Genomic DNA, 20170 nt, shown 5'->3' with positions numbered 1-20170 from the left:
CATGTACTCATATCAAGGCCGCTAACTAATAAGCAATTGTCCAACACAAATTTCGTCATGATACTAGTTTTTTGCCGCGGGCGATCTCGTTTTCTCGAAAATAGATCTTTATAATTAATTTCGTAGTTGATCGATGCGTGTACGCTTTTTTTTGTATCATTATTTTTAAATTATGGAGTTACGTCAGACAGTGCTGTTTCCGCGAAGTTTGAGTTTTTTTATTTTTTTTTATTAATGTATTTATGTTTTAGATTCGATTATATTTATTAGACCGCTATGCTAGTGATAATATATTTATTATATTATCACTAGCGGTCCGCCCCGGGTTCTCCCGTGGTACATATTTCGCAATAAAAGGTAGCCTATGTTCTTTCTCAGGGCCTAAAGATTGTCTGTGCCGAATTTCATCAAAATCGGTTGAAAGGTTTAAGCGGGAAAGCGTAACAGACAAACAGACAGAGTTACTTTCGCATTTATAATATTAGTAGGGATGTTCTTGTTACATCTAAAAAATTGTAAATGTCATTCATGTTTTACTTATTTGAGTTTCGCAAAATGTTAATAAACTATGTTATATAAGTAACATTTCTGCGATTTAAAATTGGTTGAAAGATTGCATGAGAAATAACTGAATTATTTGTATAAAACAATTTATCTTTAGAAATGTAATAACAACAATTCAAATGTACCTACTTAAATGATTATATACATGCCTCTACAATACAAAAACAATCGTTATTTTCAATTATTATAATTTATTTATTCTTTGTTTCAGATGTTACACTTGCGGCTGTATTAGAAGACTGAAATATATATTTATTCGGCCTAAAAAGATGTAACTGGATATAAAAATATTTATTCTTGGTAAGTAAATAGTTTTACAATAAAGTTAAACAAAAATCTTAACCTTTGATCTTTTAAATTTAACCTCTCGAAGTCTCGAGTACTTAATATGTTCTTTCTCATCAATACAATGAAATTTTCATTCAAGCTTAGCAACAGGAACCGAAATCGATACAAATACATTATTTAATAAACAACGTTAACATTTTAAAAGCGAATCATAACATCGCACAGTATTCAGCTAATCTCAGCCAACAAAAGACTATTGTTAATTCAACATTGTCTCCATTTATATCGAAACAAAATGAATCATTATTATTGTAAATAAAGTGTTGAATTCAAATTTAATTGTTTGATTGTCGCAGGTCGGTCTCGGGTCGTGTGAGAGAGAGCGATGACTACCATGGCAGCGCATCAAGAATCTGTACATGAGCGTCTCCAGCCAGCTCCCGAAGAGCCCCTCTACCTCCATGGAGCCTCCTGGGCAGAGACCAACGACAACCAGGAAGAGCACAGCACCGACATGTCCCCCTACTACAACATGCCCAAACGCAACAAAAGAAAGAACTTCAAGCCCAGATGCGCGCCCAACGCCAGCACTTTCTCAGACGAATCCAACGAGCACTGTGATATACAAAGTCCTGTCAATGGAAACGACAGAACGACACCAGACAACGCTGAAGACAGTAGTTATTCGAAAATAGGCGTTAAGAACTTCAGTCTACTCAAGGGAGGCGCTGTGGATCTCAGCAGGCGATTAAGTACAGATTCCAATGAGAACATAGATTACCAGAACAGATTGTCGGAAGAGAAAAAGGTGGACACGTTTCAGAGATCTTACATACATAGTTTACAAATGACCGACGGCGAGAAAGAGAGGACGGTGTTGAATTTCAACAATCTCCAGAATAAGACGTTTTGTGCCAAAAATCCTTTTGCTATATCGCAGCTAATTAAAACGAATTCTCCTCCGCGGAGACGGGATTCTGATTCTGATGAAAATAAGGATATTAATTCGAATGATAGGGAGAACCAAGAGGGGATGGAGGGTCAGCAGAACGGTGACACAGCGAATAGGATTTTAAGAGATTACGCAATGAATACTATGAAAGAATTACTTGGGATTTACGGGTTGTCGTCTAACGAAGTGGCTGATGCCATAAGTGGGCAAATCAGGGCGTTGGAAGCGCTTCAAGGTAAGTGACAATGATGTATGTTTTTATGTAAATTATAATGATGTATTCATATCCGTTTGCGGATTCGGTGGCATGTTGTAATAATACCGATACATGTTTTATTAATTTAATTTTAATGTTATTAAAGAAAAACTGATGAATTTAAATTAGTATATTAGATATGACAACTTTTAATGTATGATTTATTTTATCGCGCCATATTTTTAATAGAAATTTTACGACTTAATGTAGATATTTAAATACCTATCCTTGTATATCATTATTGATTTCGAATATAAATCATGTAAACAAATAAATATCTCACTGTCTTAACGTAATATGTATGCCTGAAAAGCGGACTCAAGTTACTAATTAAATTCAACTAACTATCTTAAAGATACCAGCTGTTGCAGGACAACAATACTTTATAATATTCAACAATTCAACTGCTTTCTATTCGTTTTAACAACTCTTATAAATCAATCAGTTAAAAATATCTGTACAATCTGTACAATGTATTATTCCCAAAATTTTACAAATTCGAATAGTTCTAATTTTTAACCATTTTTAAAAACCAAGCAGCTAAAAACTGACCTTCATCACCAGGCAAACCCTTCACCCAGATACCTTTAAGTCTGAAGCGAAGACATGACTCCGGAGACGCTCCTGAACGCTTGCGACGTTCATCATCAGCGACTGAAGATGAAAGCTCCACTAACATCACCCCGCCGAAGACACCAGATAATGATTTAGAGGCGCAAAGGTAATTTTTAGTTTTTTTTTGCTCAGTTAAAAGCTTCCAAAATACTTATAGTGTCGCACATGTCGCATATCGTAGTAGTTCGTGTATGTACAATAAAAATTTATAAATTTTAATTTCATGACTCAAAAAAGGTGTTTTTCAACTTGTTAATTTAAATTAAATTTTGTTTATAATTTTATTACAAAAGTTTTGTTATCATAAAAGTGGATATTCTGTGAAAGAAATAATATTTCAATTTTCAAGGAATGTACCTAAAGTAGGTAGGTACTTCATTAAGGGCCGATTTTTCAATCCTTGGTTAAAATTTATCCGTCCAATAAAGTATTACACGAACATTTCAAAATGTCACCTGTAAACTATCAAATACGGATAATTAGAACAATTATTAGGATACATTTTTATAGGTATACCTACATATGTAACGTAAATCTCCGTAAACAGTGATCCGATTTTCATGAACTTTCTTGTTATAGACAACGAGCTCTCCAAATAATAAACCACCAGTCAATGAGGTTGTTCAAAAGCCAGCCTGCTGAGGAAGATGGTAGTGGTTCTGAAGATGGAGACCAGACCCTGGACCTGAGCGTCTCCAGGGATGGGGATGGACAGGTTCTTACAAATATTTTTAAATTAAAATCCTATCAATAAGTCATTAAAAACTCATTCACGTGCTCTAATTTTTTTCGTGAAAATGGGTGAAAATTGCATACTTAGTACATGTTTGCTTCTCGTTCACGCAAAAAGTACTGAATGAAAAATTGATAATGCTGAAATTTGATGAAGACGAATTAAATTATTAAAACGGTTGTCAAAATTGTAACCTCCTTTATTTAAATCGGTTTAATACTGCTCTTTTTAATAAATCTTATTTTTTTAGGAACAATCAACAACATCCAGCGCTGGTAACAGCGTATCGGAATTCGAACAACAAAACATGTTAATGAGGAAAAATCTAGAAGATTTGGCTAATCTACAAATGCAGGTAAATAAACAATATATTTTATATAATAAAAATACTCACAAAATGTTATTTTAAAGCATTTAAATTTATTTTACTTAACCTACGAATAAATATAAAAATAAACAATATACCTAATTATTTATTATAGAGTACCTATGTAGTCAGAATAGTTTTACTGATAAGTACCTATACATACATAAAAACTTCGAAATGTATAAAAAATGTATTTTTAGGGTTTCTTCCAAAAACAATCGATGATGGACGCTGAAGACTCACAAGAAAGAAAGTTACATGCCAGTGGTAAGTACTAAATATGAAAAGAAACTTTATTTATAGGAAATATAGATATATACGAACTGAAAATATTTTATTTATACATATCTTAAACTAGCTGTCCACCCGCGGCATCGCCCGCGCAGTCAAAGAAAAACCCGCATAGTTCCCGTTCCCGTGGGATTTCCGGGATAAAACCTATCCTATGTCCTTTCTCGGGTATCAAAATATCTCTATACCAAATTTCATGCAAATTGGTTCAGTAGTTAAGGCGTGATTGAGTAACAGACAGACAGACAGACAGAGTTACTTTCGCATTTATAATATTAGTATGGATTAACACCAAAATGACTGTATTTACTGTAAATGTAATAAAATTACGTATACCTAAGTTATAAGGACTACTATAAATTTAATTATACAAAGTTATATAATGGATAATAACTGAGCAAGTTCTATTAATTAATAATTGCGATATAAACTTACAGGAAAAAGTAGAAACGTTAAAAACTTTCAGTTTTCTTTAAACTTACTTTCGAATTAAGACGATCGTTATAAACTATGAAATATCTGTAAATCTGTTTAGAGGCGACGTTTGTGCAAACATACTAATTAAAATTAACAGTACTTTGCTAATGCAGTTGCGAAACCAATGCAGTTTCATCTGTTTGCTAAAGTTACCTGAAAACCTATATATTTTGTAAATTATCAATACCTACTTATATTATTACTTCTCTTTATTTCTTTATCTAATTATGGTAGAAGGATAAGAACTAAATGAGGCTAATAAAAATATTATACATCAATTTTCCAGGAAACAGAGAAATTAAATTCCCAATCTTTAAATAGGTTATTTATTCTCTTTCGTAATGTACCTATCAAAAAAATTAACTCATTTTCATCAAAATAAATATAAAGAATGAGGATTGACTGCCAGAAAATTAGAATTATTCCCGGATTACATATCTTAGCAGATGCCTGGATTATGACAGAATCGTCTCTATTAAATGTCACCATTAACTAAGAAAATTCGTGTATACCATATCTATTACGTCACAATGAGTATACTATCTACAACATAACACAGAACTACGAAACCATTTTTAATTACATATTTAATGAGGATTGACTGCCAGAAAATTGGAATTATTTCCGGATTACATATCTTAGCAGACGCCTGGATTATGACAGAATCGTCTGTATTAAATGTCACCATTAAGAGTCCGGCGGAGGCCGCTGCCAACTGCAATTCGAAGTGAAGGCAAAATACGCTCGAATATTGTTGTCTCTGCTGCACAATTCCCGCCGAAGCCGCGCGTGAATTTGTGTGAATAGTGTGTAGTTGTGTGAGTGTACCATTCATTCATATTGACAAACGCATTTCTTTTTATTTAGGAATATAATGTTTCTTATTTACTTTATTTTTGCAGCAAACTTTGGGCAATCGTAAGTGTATGTGCAGAATAGCAATGCGTTTTAAGGAAATTTCTCTACAACACTTATATCCTACTAGTAATATTATAAATGCGAAAGTTTGTATGGATGTATGGATGTTTGTTACTCTTTCACGAAAAAACTACTGAACCGATTACAATGAAATTTAGCACACATATAGAGGGTAACTTAGATTAACACATAGGATTTTTATCCCGAAAATCCCACGGGAACGGGAACTATGCGGGTTTTCCTTTGCAAACGCGGGCGAAGCCGCGGGCGAAAATCTAGTCTTCAATAATATTTCAACATCTAGGCTTTGTAGAAAAAAAATCTAGCTGTAAAAATCAGGGTACATTTTTTTCGCAAATATAATCTATTCTCTATACATCTATACATATAATAAATCTGTAGAAGGGTCAATTCTGTACATTGAAAATATTGAAAAAATAAATAGCAGGGGGTGTTACTGGATCGATACCAAACCCAAATATATTATTTAAAAAAATTTTGTCGGTCTGTCTGTCTGTCTGTCTGTCTGTCTGTTTGTCTGTCTGTATGTGAAGACATCACGTGAAAACTAACGGTTCGATCTCGATGAAACTTGGTATAATTATACCTTATTATCCTGGGTGTAAAATAGGATACTTTTTATCCTGGAAACATACGTAGAAAAAAAATTATCTTAACTTTTCAGTTTTATCCATAGACGTTGTTCTGTAGAACCGCGAACACACGTTGCGTATTATTATAGGTCGAGCCGTATTTGGTCTTTATAATAGATATTTATAAGATGTCATTGTCAGAGTTACTCAAAATCGAGAAATAAACCATCCACGCGAAGACCGACATCCGCGCGGACGGAGTCGCGGGCGGAAGCTAGTATATATAATAAATCTGTAGAAGGGTCAATTCTGTACATTGAAAATATCGAAAAAGTAAATAGCAGGGGGTGTTACTGGATCGATACCAAACCCAAATATGTGATTAAAAAAATTTTTGTCTGTCCGTCTGTCTGTCTGTCTGTATGCTGACATCACGTGAAAACTAACAGTTCGATTTCGATGAAACTTGGCATAATTATACTTTATTATCCTGGGCATACAATATATACTTTTAGATACTTTTTATCCTGGAATAACACGTGGAAAAAAATAATCTTAATTTTTCAGTTTTATCCATAGACGTTGTTCTGTAGAACCGCGAACACACGTTGCGTTACCCGCAGTGGATTCTTTTTTTTATAAGATGTCATTGTCAGAGTAACTCAAAATGGAGAAATAAACCATCCACGCGAAGACGGACATCCGCGCGGACGGAGACGCGGGTGGAAGCTAGTCAGAAATATTACAATACAATTGGCAAAAAATACGCACGCACAGTGCACTATATGTTTTTACTTTTAGGCGCAAAAAAGTGACATCCTTTGACCCTTTTTTATCGGAAATATCTAAGGAGCTTCTCTTTACACGAGTAGAACACCCAGAGTTTTATTTTAAAAACACGATTTTTAAAAAAATATTTAAAATATTGGGATTTTCGCGGCCGACTGAGCTACCTAAATAAATTCGTAGAAAAAAAACTGATACACTAGAAAATTTATTATGTTGCTAAAATATGTAGTGATTACAGGCGCAAATTATTTTAATTAAAATAATTATTAAATTAATTATTTTAAGCCAGAATTAACAATACTTGTATTTAGGTATACCTACTTAATTATATTTAAAACGATAAATTAAATTAAACTAAAAAACACAAAATATGCAAAAATAAATTAAACGAGCATAGAACCTCCACCTTTTTGTTTTAGGATGAAAAAGAAAATAGTTTGACAGGCTTGTGCTTGACAAAGTGGTGACGTGGTTTTCACACATCGAAAATATTACCAACACATACAAACTTTTTTCCATACTATGAAGTTTACTGTATGTATCTGTATTGCTTGATGCGACAGCACGACGACCGATGAAAATTTGTGATTAATTTGAACGTGTGCCGTAATACCAAAAACGATGAATGAAAACTCAATGCTTTTCCAATTTTTTTTGCATATTGTGTAACTTAACAATGTAAACCATGTTTCGAATTACATTACATTAAGAATATTGCCGTTTTTATTACAGAATGGATGAGTAGAAAACATATCATTTATACTTAAAAAATGTGAGAAATACAAATCGTTTACAATTCGTTGTATTTAAGTATTTTGCAATAAAAATAATATGGGAACCTAGATAAATACTGTCTTATTCCGAATAACAGCACAATAAAGTGGAAATATGCTCAAACTGAAAATTATTTAGGTATTACGTTTGTATGGAAAAATTGTCGTCCGCCGGCCTCTTAAGGCCTGAATCGGGTAGAATCCCCTTTTGATACCGAAAATTAACTCTAGTTATAACCGTTTATCTTCTTAGATTCTTTACGTACATATCTAAAAAAAAATGTATATTAAAGTTTCGAATATGATAAAGGGCATGGTTGTTTTAATTTGTTTATTTTACAATCAGGTTCTTTGGAAAAAATCATGAACTGAGGTCGATTTTTGTACTTTAAACAAAAACGCTAAGTCAATATAATGTCAATTATTGTAGTGTTTTTACAGTGTGTATATGAAATTGAAACACAGGGCATGGTTGTTTTAAATTTTGATTCAATATCCAAATATCTTTTTAAATAATATTTATACGTACTTTTACTACGATAGATTCGCCGATTCCGCCTAGTAAATCGTCGCCAAGGTCGCTAGCCCCTATTAACGCCTTAACTAAGAAAATTCTTGTATACCATATCTATTACACAATGAGTATACTATCTACAACATAACACAGAACTACGAAACCATTTTCAATTACCATAACTACACATCCCACTAAAATTATAATCATATACAAAGCAAACAAGATAAAACGCACCCGAAACGCCACAGACTAAATTATTTCTCCAGAAAACGGCAGATTCTTTACACGTATCCGTGAAAACTGACACATGACTAATGTGTACTGTGATCGGCTATTTCGGATGTATCGATTCCGCAAATATTTACTTTGAACGATGAACTTTGATGAACCGATGTTTATTTTGAGTTTTATGGATAGACTTTCTTTAATGAGCATTCATTGAGTTTTTACAGTATTTTAATGTAAAGTATTAAACAAATTTGGAAAATGGTTTAAATCTTTTTATGTTATCTCTTATTATCCCGCTGAAAGTAAATGTTATGTTAGCAATTGTAGATCACTAACATAAAATGGAAAACATGCACTACATTCGTTGCTTCGGCTAATTTATCAGCTCTAAATACTACCATAAAATTATAACCATGAGCGAATTGTTTATTTTTATAATTGGTCACCAATTATAATTGTTGATATAATTATAATTGGTCGAAATAATATATCCTATACGTGTACAGTGTACACGTACGTCAATATCTAATTTCGACCAAAACATCTTCTACTCTAAACTAATTGTTCGAAATAACGTATGTAACTATGATATACACGTATATTCAGTGATATAACACAGATCGAAATGTTCTAGCAGATTTGATAATTGGTCTAAAACATGTAGGATAGTAAAGTTAAACAAGTAGGTATACATGACTACAGATCGACATGTTCTAGCATAATATTGATAATTGGTCGAAACCACGTATACCAAGTTATACATAATATAATATAAATGATACAGATTGAAATCTTAACAGGAATAATAATAGATCAAAACCACGTATACACATAATATCATATAAATGGCACAGATCCCACGAAATCACAGCGACCCTACATCCTAGCCGGCCCCTAGCCACGTTGCGCTAAGTGTGGAAACCTCGACGAGCCTAATTTTCTCAATAGAGCGAATTCATTCAATTGAACGATGGGAGAGCGTTTCGTAACTCCCTCTGTCATCAATCTTTATTGCGCACGCGCATCGCGATGTTTTTTGTTATTTTTTTCTTACTTTAGGAAGTGAAACTTCTATGCGCGTTGAGAGTAAAATTTCATCGTCATGGTAATGCCGTCACGTCATGGGGTAAGGCGACGATTTTTGTATCTTGCCAAAGAAGTTTCACTTCTGACACGTGTGCTCGGTAAACACGGTGTTTATAATATGTTAAAATTACAGTTTTTAAGAATAAATTAATGTTTAATGAATTGTTCGTGTTTGCTGTCATAATACATTGGTATTAATTAGTACGATTAATTGTGTTTTAATAAAATTTATTCAAATTATTGATTTTTATATAAATTTCTTACCGTAAATGATGTTTTAATAACCAATAGATTACAGTTCCCTAATATGAAATAAATCAAACAGACCAATATCTTTGTATTAATGCAATTAAATGTGGAAACGCCTCAAAAACTGTAATTAACATTTATATATTATAAGTTTATAGCCTGTGGTGATGACAGAGATAGAAATACGTTTTCCATAAACGCGAAAAAGGGAAGGAAGACCGAATTAATAAGTGGGAAGTTGAGATTTTATCGAAATTCGTGAACAATCGATGCGTCATTCGATTCTTTATTTGGATTCGAAATATTTTAAATTTCGTTTTACAAAGCATGTTATTTTAATTATTTATAACATCGCGATTCTGTTTTACGATGATTTCGAATGGATTTATTGTTTTTTAATGCTTTTAAATTGAATGTTTTGGGTATTTTGCGATGCGGGGATATGTTTTTTTGTTTTCGTTTGTAAAAAGTATCTGCAGCATTCAACAAAACTGTACCTATAATTATATTCATGTTTATAACTTCTTCGTCCTCTTAGCTATTATAAAAACGAATATGTACTTATTTTATAAATAAACTAAGTAGGTAGTTAAGTAACTCTTCCTCTTAGTTATTATAAAAACGAATTTGTTTTTTAAAAATAAACTAGGTAAGTATTTACAGATACTCCACATCACAAGACAAACAGATAAAAAATATTTCAAACGAAGTGTCAATAAATACGAAAGACGATTATAAAACTTGATTTAAAACCGTTAAAGTATCCCATTTCGCAGTCACTGAAACAGCTAAATAACTCGCTTATCAGTATACTGAGAATGTTATCAGCAAACCGTTTAGACATAACACTGATTAATTTGTTCCCGGAATATTTAATGGCGACGTTCTCAGTAAAGCATTTAAGATGTTTTCGCGAATTGCTTAATCTTCTATTAACTAGTAGTCTGTCTGTTTAGCATTGCAAAACTACTGTACCGATTTTGATGATATTTAGAAAGAAAATAATTGAAGGTTACTTTTTCAAAATCATCCTAAAAATATGAAATAAGGGATAGTATTGACCGCGACCTTTTAAATACCTTTTCGTCTTTATAAATTTAATTAAAAACATATTCATTCATTTTAAAATTAATCACCCTGTATAGTAGGTAAATCTAATGATTTTAACCGTGTCCCACGTCAATGAAACGTACCGGACGCGTTGAAACTGAGCTATTATGCGGTAAATGGGAACCATTCTGCTATCTCGCCCCAACGTCCTCGGATATGCAATCCTGTTGAAACACCCTATATCACGAGTTTATTATGACTAGATATTTACCGCAAGTTTGTGTAAATACGTAGTTTTTATGATTCTGAAGTAAATCTATACCAATATTTAAAAAATGAAGAGTTTTTTGTTTGTTTGAACGAGCTAATCTCGGGAACTACTAGTCCGATTTGAAAAATTATTTCGGTGTTAGATAGCTCATTTATCGAGGAAGGCTTATAGGGTATAATCATCACTCTACGACTAACAGGAGTGGAGCCACGGGGGTGAAACCGCGCGGGAGAATAGCGCGTTTAGAATAATAAGGGAAAAAAAATTATTAGGAGTTGTTTTTGCGAATGGTATTTATCCACGATATATTCAAATATATATTAATATTTTTAATGATTCTGAAGTAAATTCAGAATTAGGGGAAAACAATTAGGAGTTGTTTTTGCGAATGTATAGAGTAGGTATTTACTACAGCTTTGTGTACAAAATGTTTTTATGATTCTGAATTAAAGTCTAAATAGGGAAAGTAAATTTAAAGGTAATTAGTAAAAATAAAACAACATACCTAATTACTGTCTGGTTATTCAAGTACCCGGAAATAGCAAAACAGATTCTGATGTAATTTTGAATCTCTATTCTCGAAGCTTAAAATACTTTCGAGATACCTACATTTATTACAAAGTAAAAAACAAATAAAATTGTATTCCAATAGGCAATTACGTAAATGCATTACTGATTACGCATTCATTACGCAAAAATCATGAACAAAAACGATAATAATAGTCGCATGCAAAATCGAATCGGCGATCTCGATAAATCGATTAATTACTCGATTGGGACCTAATCAGATATCGATTATATCGTAAAACCATTTGGCAATAAACAAAAGTTTTATAGTGTCGTATATCTCGCAAAAACGCCAATTTAAGTAACTATAATAGTTTTTGTCTTGTTATTTTAAGTGCTGGTAAAACAGTGGGCGAAATTCTAACGGAATTTATTAAATTTTGATTGATGAAATAGAATGTAGATGACGAAAGCTTTTTACTCGAATAAATTTACAAATAACTTTAAACATTCGAAATATATTATTATATTAGCTTTCCGCCCGCGGCTTCGCCCGCGTTTTCTAAAAAAAAATCGCATAGTTCCTGCTCCCGTAGGATTTCCGGGATAAAACCTATTCTATGTGTTAGTCCAAGTTACCTCCTATATGATGGTCAAATTTCATTTTAATCGGTTCAGTATTTGCGTGAAAGAGCAGAATTCTGCATAACTCTAAAAATAAGCTTTTAAAAGGATAACTCGAAATTCCTGAAATCTTTACGCCATATTTTCCACTCCTGTCATCTTGAAGCGAATAAAAGCATTAAATTCGCATTAAATTACGTCTCTTCTTTCCATATTCATATCGAAACATTGGAATCCAAAAGAAATCCAAAGACGAAGCTAGCGAGAAAAGGGAATTTCAAAGAATAACCTTATTTTTTTTTATTGTTCCTTTTATATAAATTATACGACATATTGGCATGAATAATTATTATCTGTGTAGTATTTTATGCAACTTTTTAATAGTAACCTATTATTAATTTTATAAAAAAATTAACCGAAACACATAATGCAACATAATACACAATAACAAGCTGAAAACCACAAAAATATTCGCGGAATCAGCAAAAAAAAATTTTTTTTTCAAAAAAGTCCCATGAAATTCCCTTAAACATAATCCCGGTTATCATCGGTGGGTACAGCGAGTAAAAAGGCAACACCTTCGGATTTAATGCGCGTATAATTTCTTTGTGGCACCGCAGAATGGGAAGACGTCATAAAATATGCATCTCTATGCGTGTGCGCATGTGTGTGGTGTGTGCACATGGACCGGTTTGAAGAGATTTAGTATGTAATGTATTGCAAATTATTTAATATTATTTTCTAAATAAAATATTTAACTACAGCAGTTAGAAAGTCAACTGTGGTTTCTTATTGGGAAAGTATTTTTTAAGCCAAGATAATCTCCTAAAAATACTTGAGTGCTATACAAATCAACCAAATGACAATAAGTACATAAATGAAGACTATTTATTTTTTAGGCCAAATATAAACATTTTACTTTGCTCACATAATATAAGAGAAAACATCCGTTTGTAAACTATTATATCATCCGTCTATTTAAACGTCAAATTTCACGAAATATTCGAAACACAATTTTTACTTCATATTTTGGTATCAATAAAATAAAATACAATCCCGCTTATGTGAACATACCACCAACGAACAAAGCACACACACATACACAAACCAAACACAAACACGTGCGTTTTGCATATTCATTGAGTTGGTATCTTTGTATAAAATTATACTACATTATTGTACATACGGAACGTTAATACTAAGTTACAATCTTGGAGATTGTATTGCTGAAGTTTCATCGAAATGTGTTTAGTAATATTTGTACATTATGTACAAGGCCCTATCTAAGTTTAAGATGTTATCAAAATTGTGCCATTTTGAGGGAACATCAATATTTTTTTTTAATTAGGTCTTTACACAAACTGCCAAATGGGTCGGAAAAGCGTTAAGTTTTCTGAAATTGTTTAATTTTCAGCGCAATTTTCTTAATTTGTCGTATGTTAAGAACCTTCTATAACAGCAAAAAAATTTAAAAATGATGGCTGAAATCTGAAGTAATTCTCTGGCTGAAATCTTTAGGACATTATCAAGTTTTTGCATGACCATAATATTATATAAGTAGGTAACTACTATAATTATATATCTAATTAAAAAGTTTGTATGCCTGTTTTCCCCTTCGTTTTGTCTTTCTATTTCTAATTGCGCACTTATTATAAATACATTAGAATGGTAACATGTATGTTTGTCATTAATTATCGCAAAAAAAACAATATTAATTAATATGAAAGCGGAAATTTGAATCGGTACTGAAAAAATGTGCTTAGTAAATGTAACTAGGTTTTGAGATAAATCGTAACAAACATAAAAAAAATGTTTTTGAAATATAAGTTTATCTACTGTTTATTACGTCAACAGTATCGAGCCAAAAACCGTATGTCAATTATGAGCCAAGTATTTATATAAATTCGAGATATTTCTTAGAATAAGCAAAAATAATTAAACAAAGGTTTTGTTTACATTTTTATACGATATCATCATTTTCTGAGAAGCTCTTCAAGGTTATTGATGTTTAAGTTTCGACTCTATTACAAAACATTAAAGTTTATTTTGTATTACGTTACGCGTAAGGCCCTAAGTATCGCGTTTTATAAACATAAGTTTAGAAAGATCAAATAACTTGACTCAGTTTTTGTTTCCATATTTTTGACGGGTTTAAAACACGTTTCACTGATGAATAACTTCAACTAGCATAACATGTACTTCTTAATTACTTCTTACTATTCAAACCACCCTAAACGGCTAAACAAATTTCCATGAAACTTTTAACATACTGAGCATTTTAAAGCATTGAACCCAGATTTGCTGACGCTATATTAAAATTAATTAACCCACTTATGGGCCACTGGATTCAAACATATTAAATACTTTCCTGTAATCGAACCTAGGACTTTGTAGAACTAAAAAGCGGCACTATAAAAAGGAAGATAAAATCATAGTTAGGTAGTAACTTAAGTCGTCTACAAAGACCAATTATTTAGACCATAGAATAAATCCGACCAATTAAATCAGACTAAAGTCGATTGTATCGAGTTATCGATTCTTCTATCGATTATCGATTAATCGTAAATTATGTTATTGTTGTAGCGCGACAAACGAATCGGAACTAATTACTATTTTACAAGTTTATTTTTTATGCAAAAAGAGTTAAAAATGGTTTAAAAATTCACATAAAATTCCTTTTTATGGCTTTAGGAAGTTTTATACAGAAGTATTGTGAAGAATAAACACACAAACATTTGTATTTTATTAATAGAAATATTCTCACAAAATCTAGGCGCCAATAATCTATCAATGGATATAGGAATAGACTTAGACATGTCTAGAATTTAAAACCTAAGTAATAGGTGATTACGATTCAGCATAGTACTAGATTGGAAGCATGGGAATCGATGTGTTGTGTAATATTTTAAAATATTTAAGGGAATTTCAAAGACGAAACAAATTAAAAAAAAAATATTTTTTTTTAAAACAATAACTTTCAAGAGTAAGCATTTCAAATTATACTATCATACCAACAAAACTGCATGAAAACCGGCCCATCCGTTCCGTAGCTACAGACTCATCAATAAACGTCACAAAACACGTTCAATTGAGCAATACAAAAACAAAAAACTAAACAAGATCATGCGGAATCGTTTACAATCAACAAGGGAGAGGATTTACAGACGGACACGGCAATTATTACGTATCGATGGCGATTAAACTCTATCGCTATGGCCATTTGATTTGATGTTGGTAGTTTAAATGTTTTAATTATCTGTGGAATTTGTGTTATAGACGTCTAGTTTGAGGAATAAATATTTGAGTTTGAGTTCGATATTATTATTATTTTATTGGGCTCTATCATTTTTCAAATTATAGAGAAAAATTTTCTTACTATCTAGTATATTATATTTATAACCTAAGGAATCAAAATAATTCTGTTATATTTCCCTATTAAATATAATAATAGCACAGTAAAAATAGCGAATATTATTTTAGCCCAAATAGTTATCATTATTAAAATTCCAAAATCGACAAAACCAAAAACTACACACAAAAAATCCCGATATCGATGGCCAATGATCCACGTAACCACTATAGATCCTTTATCGATCGATCCCGATTTGATCTACGCGCATAATTACCCTTTCATCCGCCGCCGGTATGTAAACGTCACAGAGTAATTAATGACCTTCAGCATATAATTAAACAAAGAGTATCATATGACTAATGTATCTTTTTTGCTAACGGTACTTACAACTTGGCTAAGCCTAAGTTCGTACTTTCTGTACTTAGATTTTATATTATGAATATCATATGTACCTATAACGTATGTATATAATTAAAAAAAGAGTATCATATGACTAATGAACCCTTTTTGCGAACGGTACTTACCACTTGGATACGCCTAAGTTTTTAGTGTAGGTACCTAAAGTAGTGTTTGTTTTCATACTATGTAATTGTTCAAAATATACGAAATTCATACATCAATATTTAATTAAATGCCTCATAGAAAAGTGTAATTTCTGAATTAATTTGTTTTTAATAATAATTGTTTTTAATAAAAATTTAGTTAAAATACAACAATAGATCACAAGCAATTCAAAAATAAACACTACCAGTTACAAACATCGAGCCATAAGTACTCTGTTCTATTTCATTAAATCTTTAAGTGACCTTATCAAATTTAACAAAAAAAAAACTAACACACACTTATACAATTTAACAAGTGTAAAACATTTAAAGAACCATTATTATTGTACAATACCTACTCAAAGACAAAATCCCACGCGAAACAATGAAATATGTTTTTTTATCGAAACAGGAAAATTAGTAACACTTCGTTCATTACTTTAATAACATAATTGTGAATTATCTTAAACAAGATCGAGTTAAGTAAGAAATAGTAGCTTATTTGTGGATTATTTTATTTATATTATTCGCAGAATTAAAATTGATATCAATTATTGATCTTATACTAACAACTTGTTTAAAAAATTTTTAGAGTCAAAAATTCGATTCATATTAAAAGTGGCAAAAAATTGTAAGCGATTAAATCTGACCTCACTACTTAAATTACTCAAACTCAAAAAGTTTTTGTTCTAGCATTCCGACCCGGCTTCGCCCGTGGTACCTACATATTTACGTTTTCTCTACATAAGAACCATCCTCGTACTTCAAAGAATATAATAAAAAAAGAATTACCTAAATTGGTTCAGCCGCTCACACATGATGCCGTGACAACTCGAAACGGGTTTCATTTTATTATAATACTAGCTTTCCGCCTGCGGCTTCTCCCGCGTTTTCAAAGAAAAACCCGCATAGTTCCCGTTCCCGTGGGATTTCCGGGATAAAACCTAGCCTATGTTACTCGTGGATAATGTAGCTTTCAATTTAAAAGTAATTTTTAAAATCGGTCCAGTAGTTTATGAGCCTATTCGTTACAATCAAACAAACAAACAAACAAAGTTTTCCTCTTTATAATATTGCATAAGATAAGAGCAATTACATTTATTAAAACCACACTCAAAATATAACTTCTACCAAAATCAGTAAGACACTCTCAAACCAATTTAATATTATTAAATATATCAGAATACCTATTATTAAATATATCAGAAACCTCAAAATTGCATCAAAAACGTTCCCATAAAACAATGGTATATTTATGGGATTTTGTAATCCCACTCAACCAAAACAATGGTAATGGGATTGGATGCACCCAACGGAAAAATATATCGAAAGTCGGGTGTGTCACATCCTCTGAAATTCTTAGAAATGTTTCCAATAATGTTTAATGAAGAGTTATTTTAAAGGTTTTTTATGATATAAAGATGGCAATTATAGAGTTTTTTTCCAGTTCTTCTCTATAGAAACTGCTTTACAAATCAATAGTATCTAATTGCAATGTAGGTATTATGAGGATTTAAAAGCTTATAAATAATTAAATTATAAGTTACTAAGTTATCTCATAGGTATAATATTTTTTTAGTAAACGACAAATCTTCAGTGTAATTATATGAACGATATCGTCAACTTAGACTTACAAAATATAGTAAAAAAAGTATCAATAAACGAACCTACTTTTTCTACAAATCAAACTGTATCGAAGACAAATTATGATATAAAACATGAATTTTCTGACTCGACACGAATAAAAAACCAAACAGAGCCAATTAAAAATATATATTATACAAAGGTAATTAAAGTCCTTTTTCGCATTAACATGTCCATTTCATCACTTGAAAAGAAATTCCTTCCAGTCAATCGCAATAGAACATATTTATCCCTAACCATCTAGATGACTGAGATCGTCAACCTATTGGTTAATATAATAAATATTTTTTTATTCTAAACTGCCTATTTTCCTACTTATAAGATCGTCCTTTAATTATTATTAATGTGTGTCTGTCTGATTGCTTTCGCGGGTTGACCGCTGCACATTTGGATGAAATTTGAAACGAAAATATAAAGAATACCTAGGGTTAAACGTAGGCAAGCTTTTTAGTCGCAAATCAAAATTCTAAAGGGTGGAAAAAGTGTATAAAGATATACGGATACTGCACAGCTAGTAGATATTATATACATAGGCAAAACATGTATCGTACTAATTGAATAAACGACAAAATTTGTATGGATGGTTGGATATTACTCAATTTCTCAACGGCTGACTGGATATAGATTAAATTTGATGCAGATATAGGTTATAGTCTCGACACACGCTACCTTAGTGATGAACTAATACAATTTTAGTAACTAAATCTATATTTCTGATCAATATGTTAAGACATTTAGTTTAAAATGTTTACATAAATACATATACGCCATTGTTACTCAAAGCTTTTAATTCCTATAATCAAATTTCACCGACATAAAACTCAAAACCTCACCATTTTCCAAAGCCCAGCTATTGCAAATAAAATTACATAAAACCAACTAATTACATTTGATTGACCAATCAAATATTTTACATAGCTATAAAGTAAAAACGAATAAAATGTTTACGATCCCCGCCATAGAATCTGATTATTACGAGTTCAATAACTGCAACATCAATTCCTTGCATCCTCAACCGTCTTCCATCTCAATTGACATTTATTCCCTACAAGTATCTTCAAAATGTAAATTTACACCTACCCGCAATCGATATTCAACCCTACACCATTATGTTACAGTTCAATTTCCGTTCATTGAATAAAATTGCTTGAAACAATTTGAACTCTGTTCCTTCGTAATAGGGATCACTAAAGTTTGTAAGCTGCAAGTATAAGGCATACGCGGCTAAAGTAACTTGATACGTGATATTGATTGGTTTATTAAGACCGCTTATTGAGAGAAGGGGTCAACTTATTTTGGTTTTTTGTCGCTGTTGGGATAGGCGGAGCGTGGTTCAGACCTTATCGATAATATATTGTTTTATTAATGAGTAAATATTACATTGTGATTAACTTATAGTTTATCGTTGAGTTGTATTAAATAACAGATTTTGTTTGTTTGTCAATCCATCAAACTACGTTTTTAGTGCGAAAAATAATAGAGCATAATGAAACTCGATTCTCCTTTTACTGTAAGAAACTCCTGTCATATAGGTAACTAATATTAATAACCATAGAAATGGTACATAATATTATGATTGTGATATTTGACTTTCCTATTTCCAAAAATATAAAGCCCAGTTAAAATTTGATAAAGCAGACAAATCAGCGAGCCTAAATTATTCAATACAATAAAAAATCATACATACACTATGTTATAAAAACAACACCATAATATAAAAATTTGTCCACGTTCCAGCGTGAGTCATGCGATTATATGCGTCAACATTTACGTGGTTACCTACATGACTAGAAGCTAAGTAGTTACTATACTACTAAGCTACTACTAGCACAGAATAAGATACTAAAGCACTGAATTAAAAAAAAACTTTTTACAAATTGCATTTCATACAAAAAACAAAAAAAATCTGATCAAAAATATTGAAAAAGGAATTTTTGTAAAAAACAAATTTAATTTCCAAACTGAATCTACAAAAACGAGAAAAAAGAAAACAATACTCACCTTTCCGCAATCGGTTAATCTCTAGCATTGTGTTAAGCAATGTCGAAACGTGTTTTTGAGAACTTTTCTAAGCCGCATTAATACCTATACTTATGTAGATTGAACACAATGGATGTTAACATACGGACCTATAATTTCAGGTTATGTAAGCGGGTACAGGGCCGAACTCTAAGTATTAGAGGCCCCAGATATTATATTAAGCTTATTTTTCTGAACAAAAACTGAGTTGCAACGTGATTATTTATATTGTTGTATGTATATAATTTAATTATATTTAGATAATAATATGAAAAATAGGTTTTACAAAGCACTGCCTGGAAGTTTTCGTCCATGCTGAAAGCTATCTGAATTTCAACTACGTTATGTATACGTTTATGTATGCAGTTTTAATAGCTTGATGTTAAAACCATTTTTCCGTATTTTAAACTTAAAGCATATATGAAACAATAAACTATCATATGGAATGTTATTCTACATTTAGTA

At 31.4% G+C, this 20170-nt stretch overlaps 1 protein-coding gene across 5 annotated transcripts in view; it reads left to right on the top strand.

Moving 5' to 3' along the window:
- LOC123703425 (zinc finger protein castor homolog 1) overlaps nt 1–20170 on the top strand; it is an 85267-nt gene that overhangs the window by 51989 nt on the left and 13108 nt on the right. For all 5 annotated transcript variants that reach the window (XM_045651412.1, XM_045651413.1, XM_045651414.1 and 2 more), the window contains 6 exons: nt 776–864; nt 1209–2039; nt 2625–2781; nt 3255–3390; nt 3659–3763; nt 3976–4042. In XM_045651412.1, coding sequence (XP_045507368.1) covers nt 1238–2039; nt 2625–2781; nt 3255–3390; nt 3659–3763; nt 3976–4042 — 1267 coding nt within the window. In that variant the 5' untranslated portion in view covers nt 776–864; nt 1209–1237. The remainder of the gene's footprint in view (nt 1–775; nt 865–1208; nt 2040–2624; nt 2782–3254; nt 3391–3658; nt 3764–3975; nt 4043–20170) is intronic.

This window comes from Colias croceus, chromosome 26 (genome assembly GCF_905220415.1).
Source record: "Colias croceus chromosome 26, ilColCroc2.1".
Classification (NCBI taxonomy): domain Eukaryota; kingdom Metazoa; phylum Arthropoda; class Insecta; order Lepidoptera; family Pieridae; genus Colias; species Colias croceus.
The sequence above is the reverse complement of the archived record's forward strand: the minus strand, read 5'-3'. Positions and strand labels throughout refer to the sequence as shown.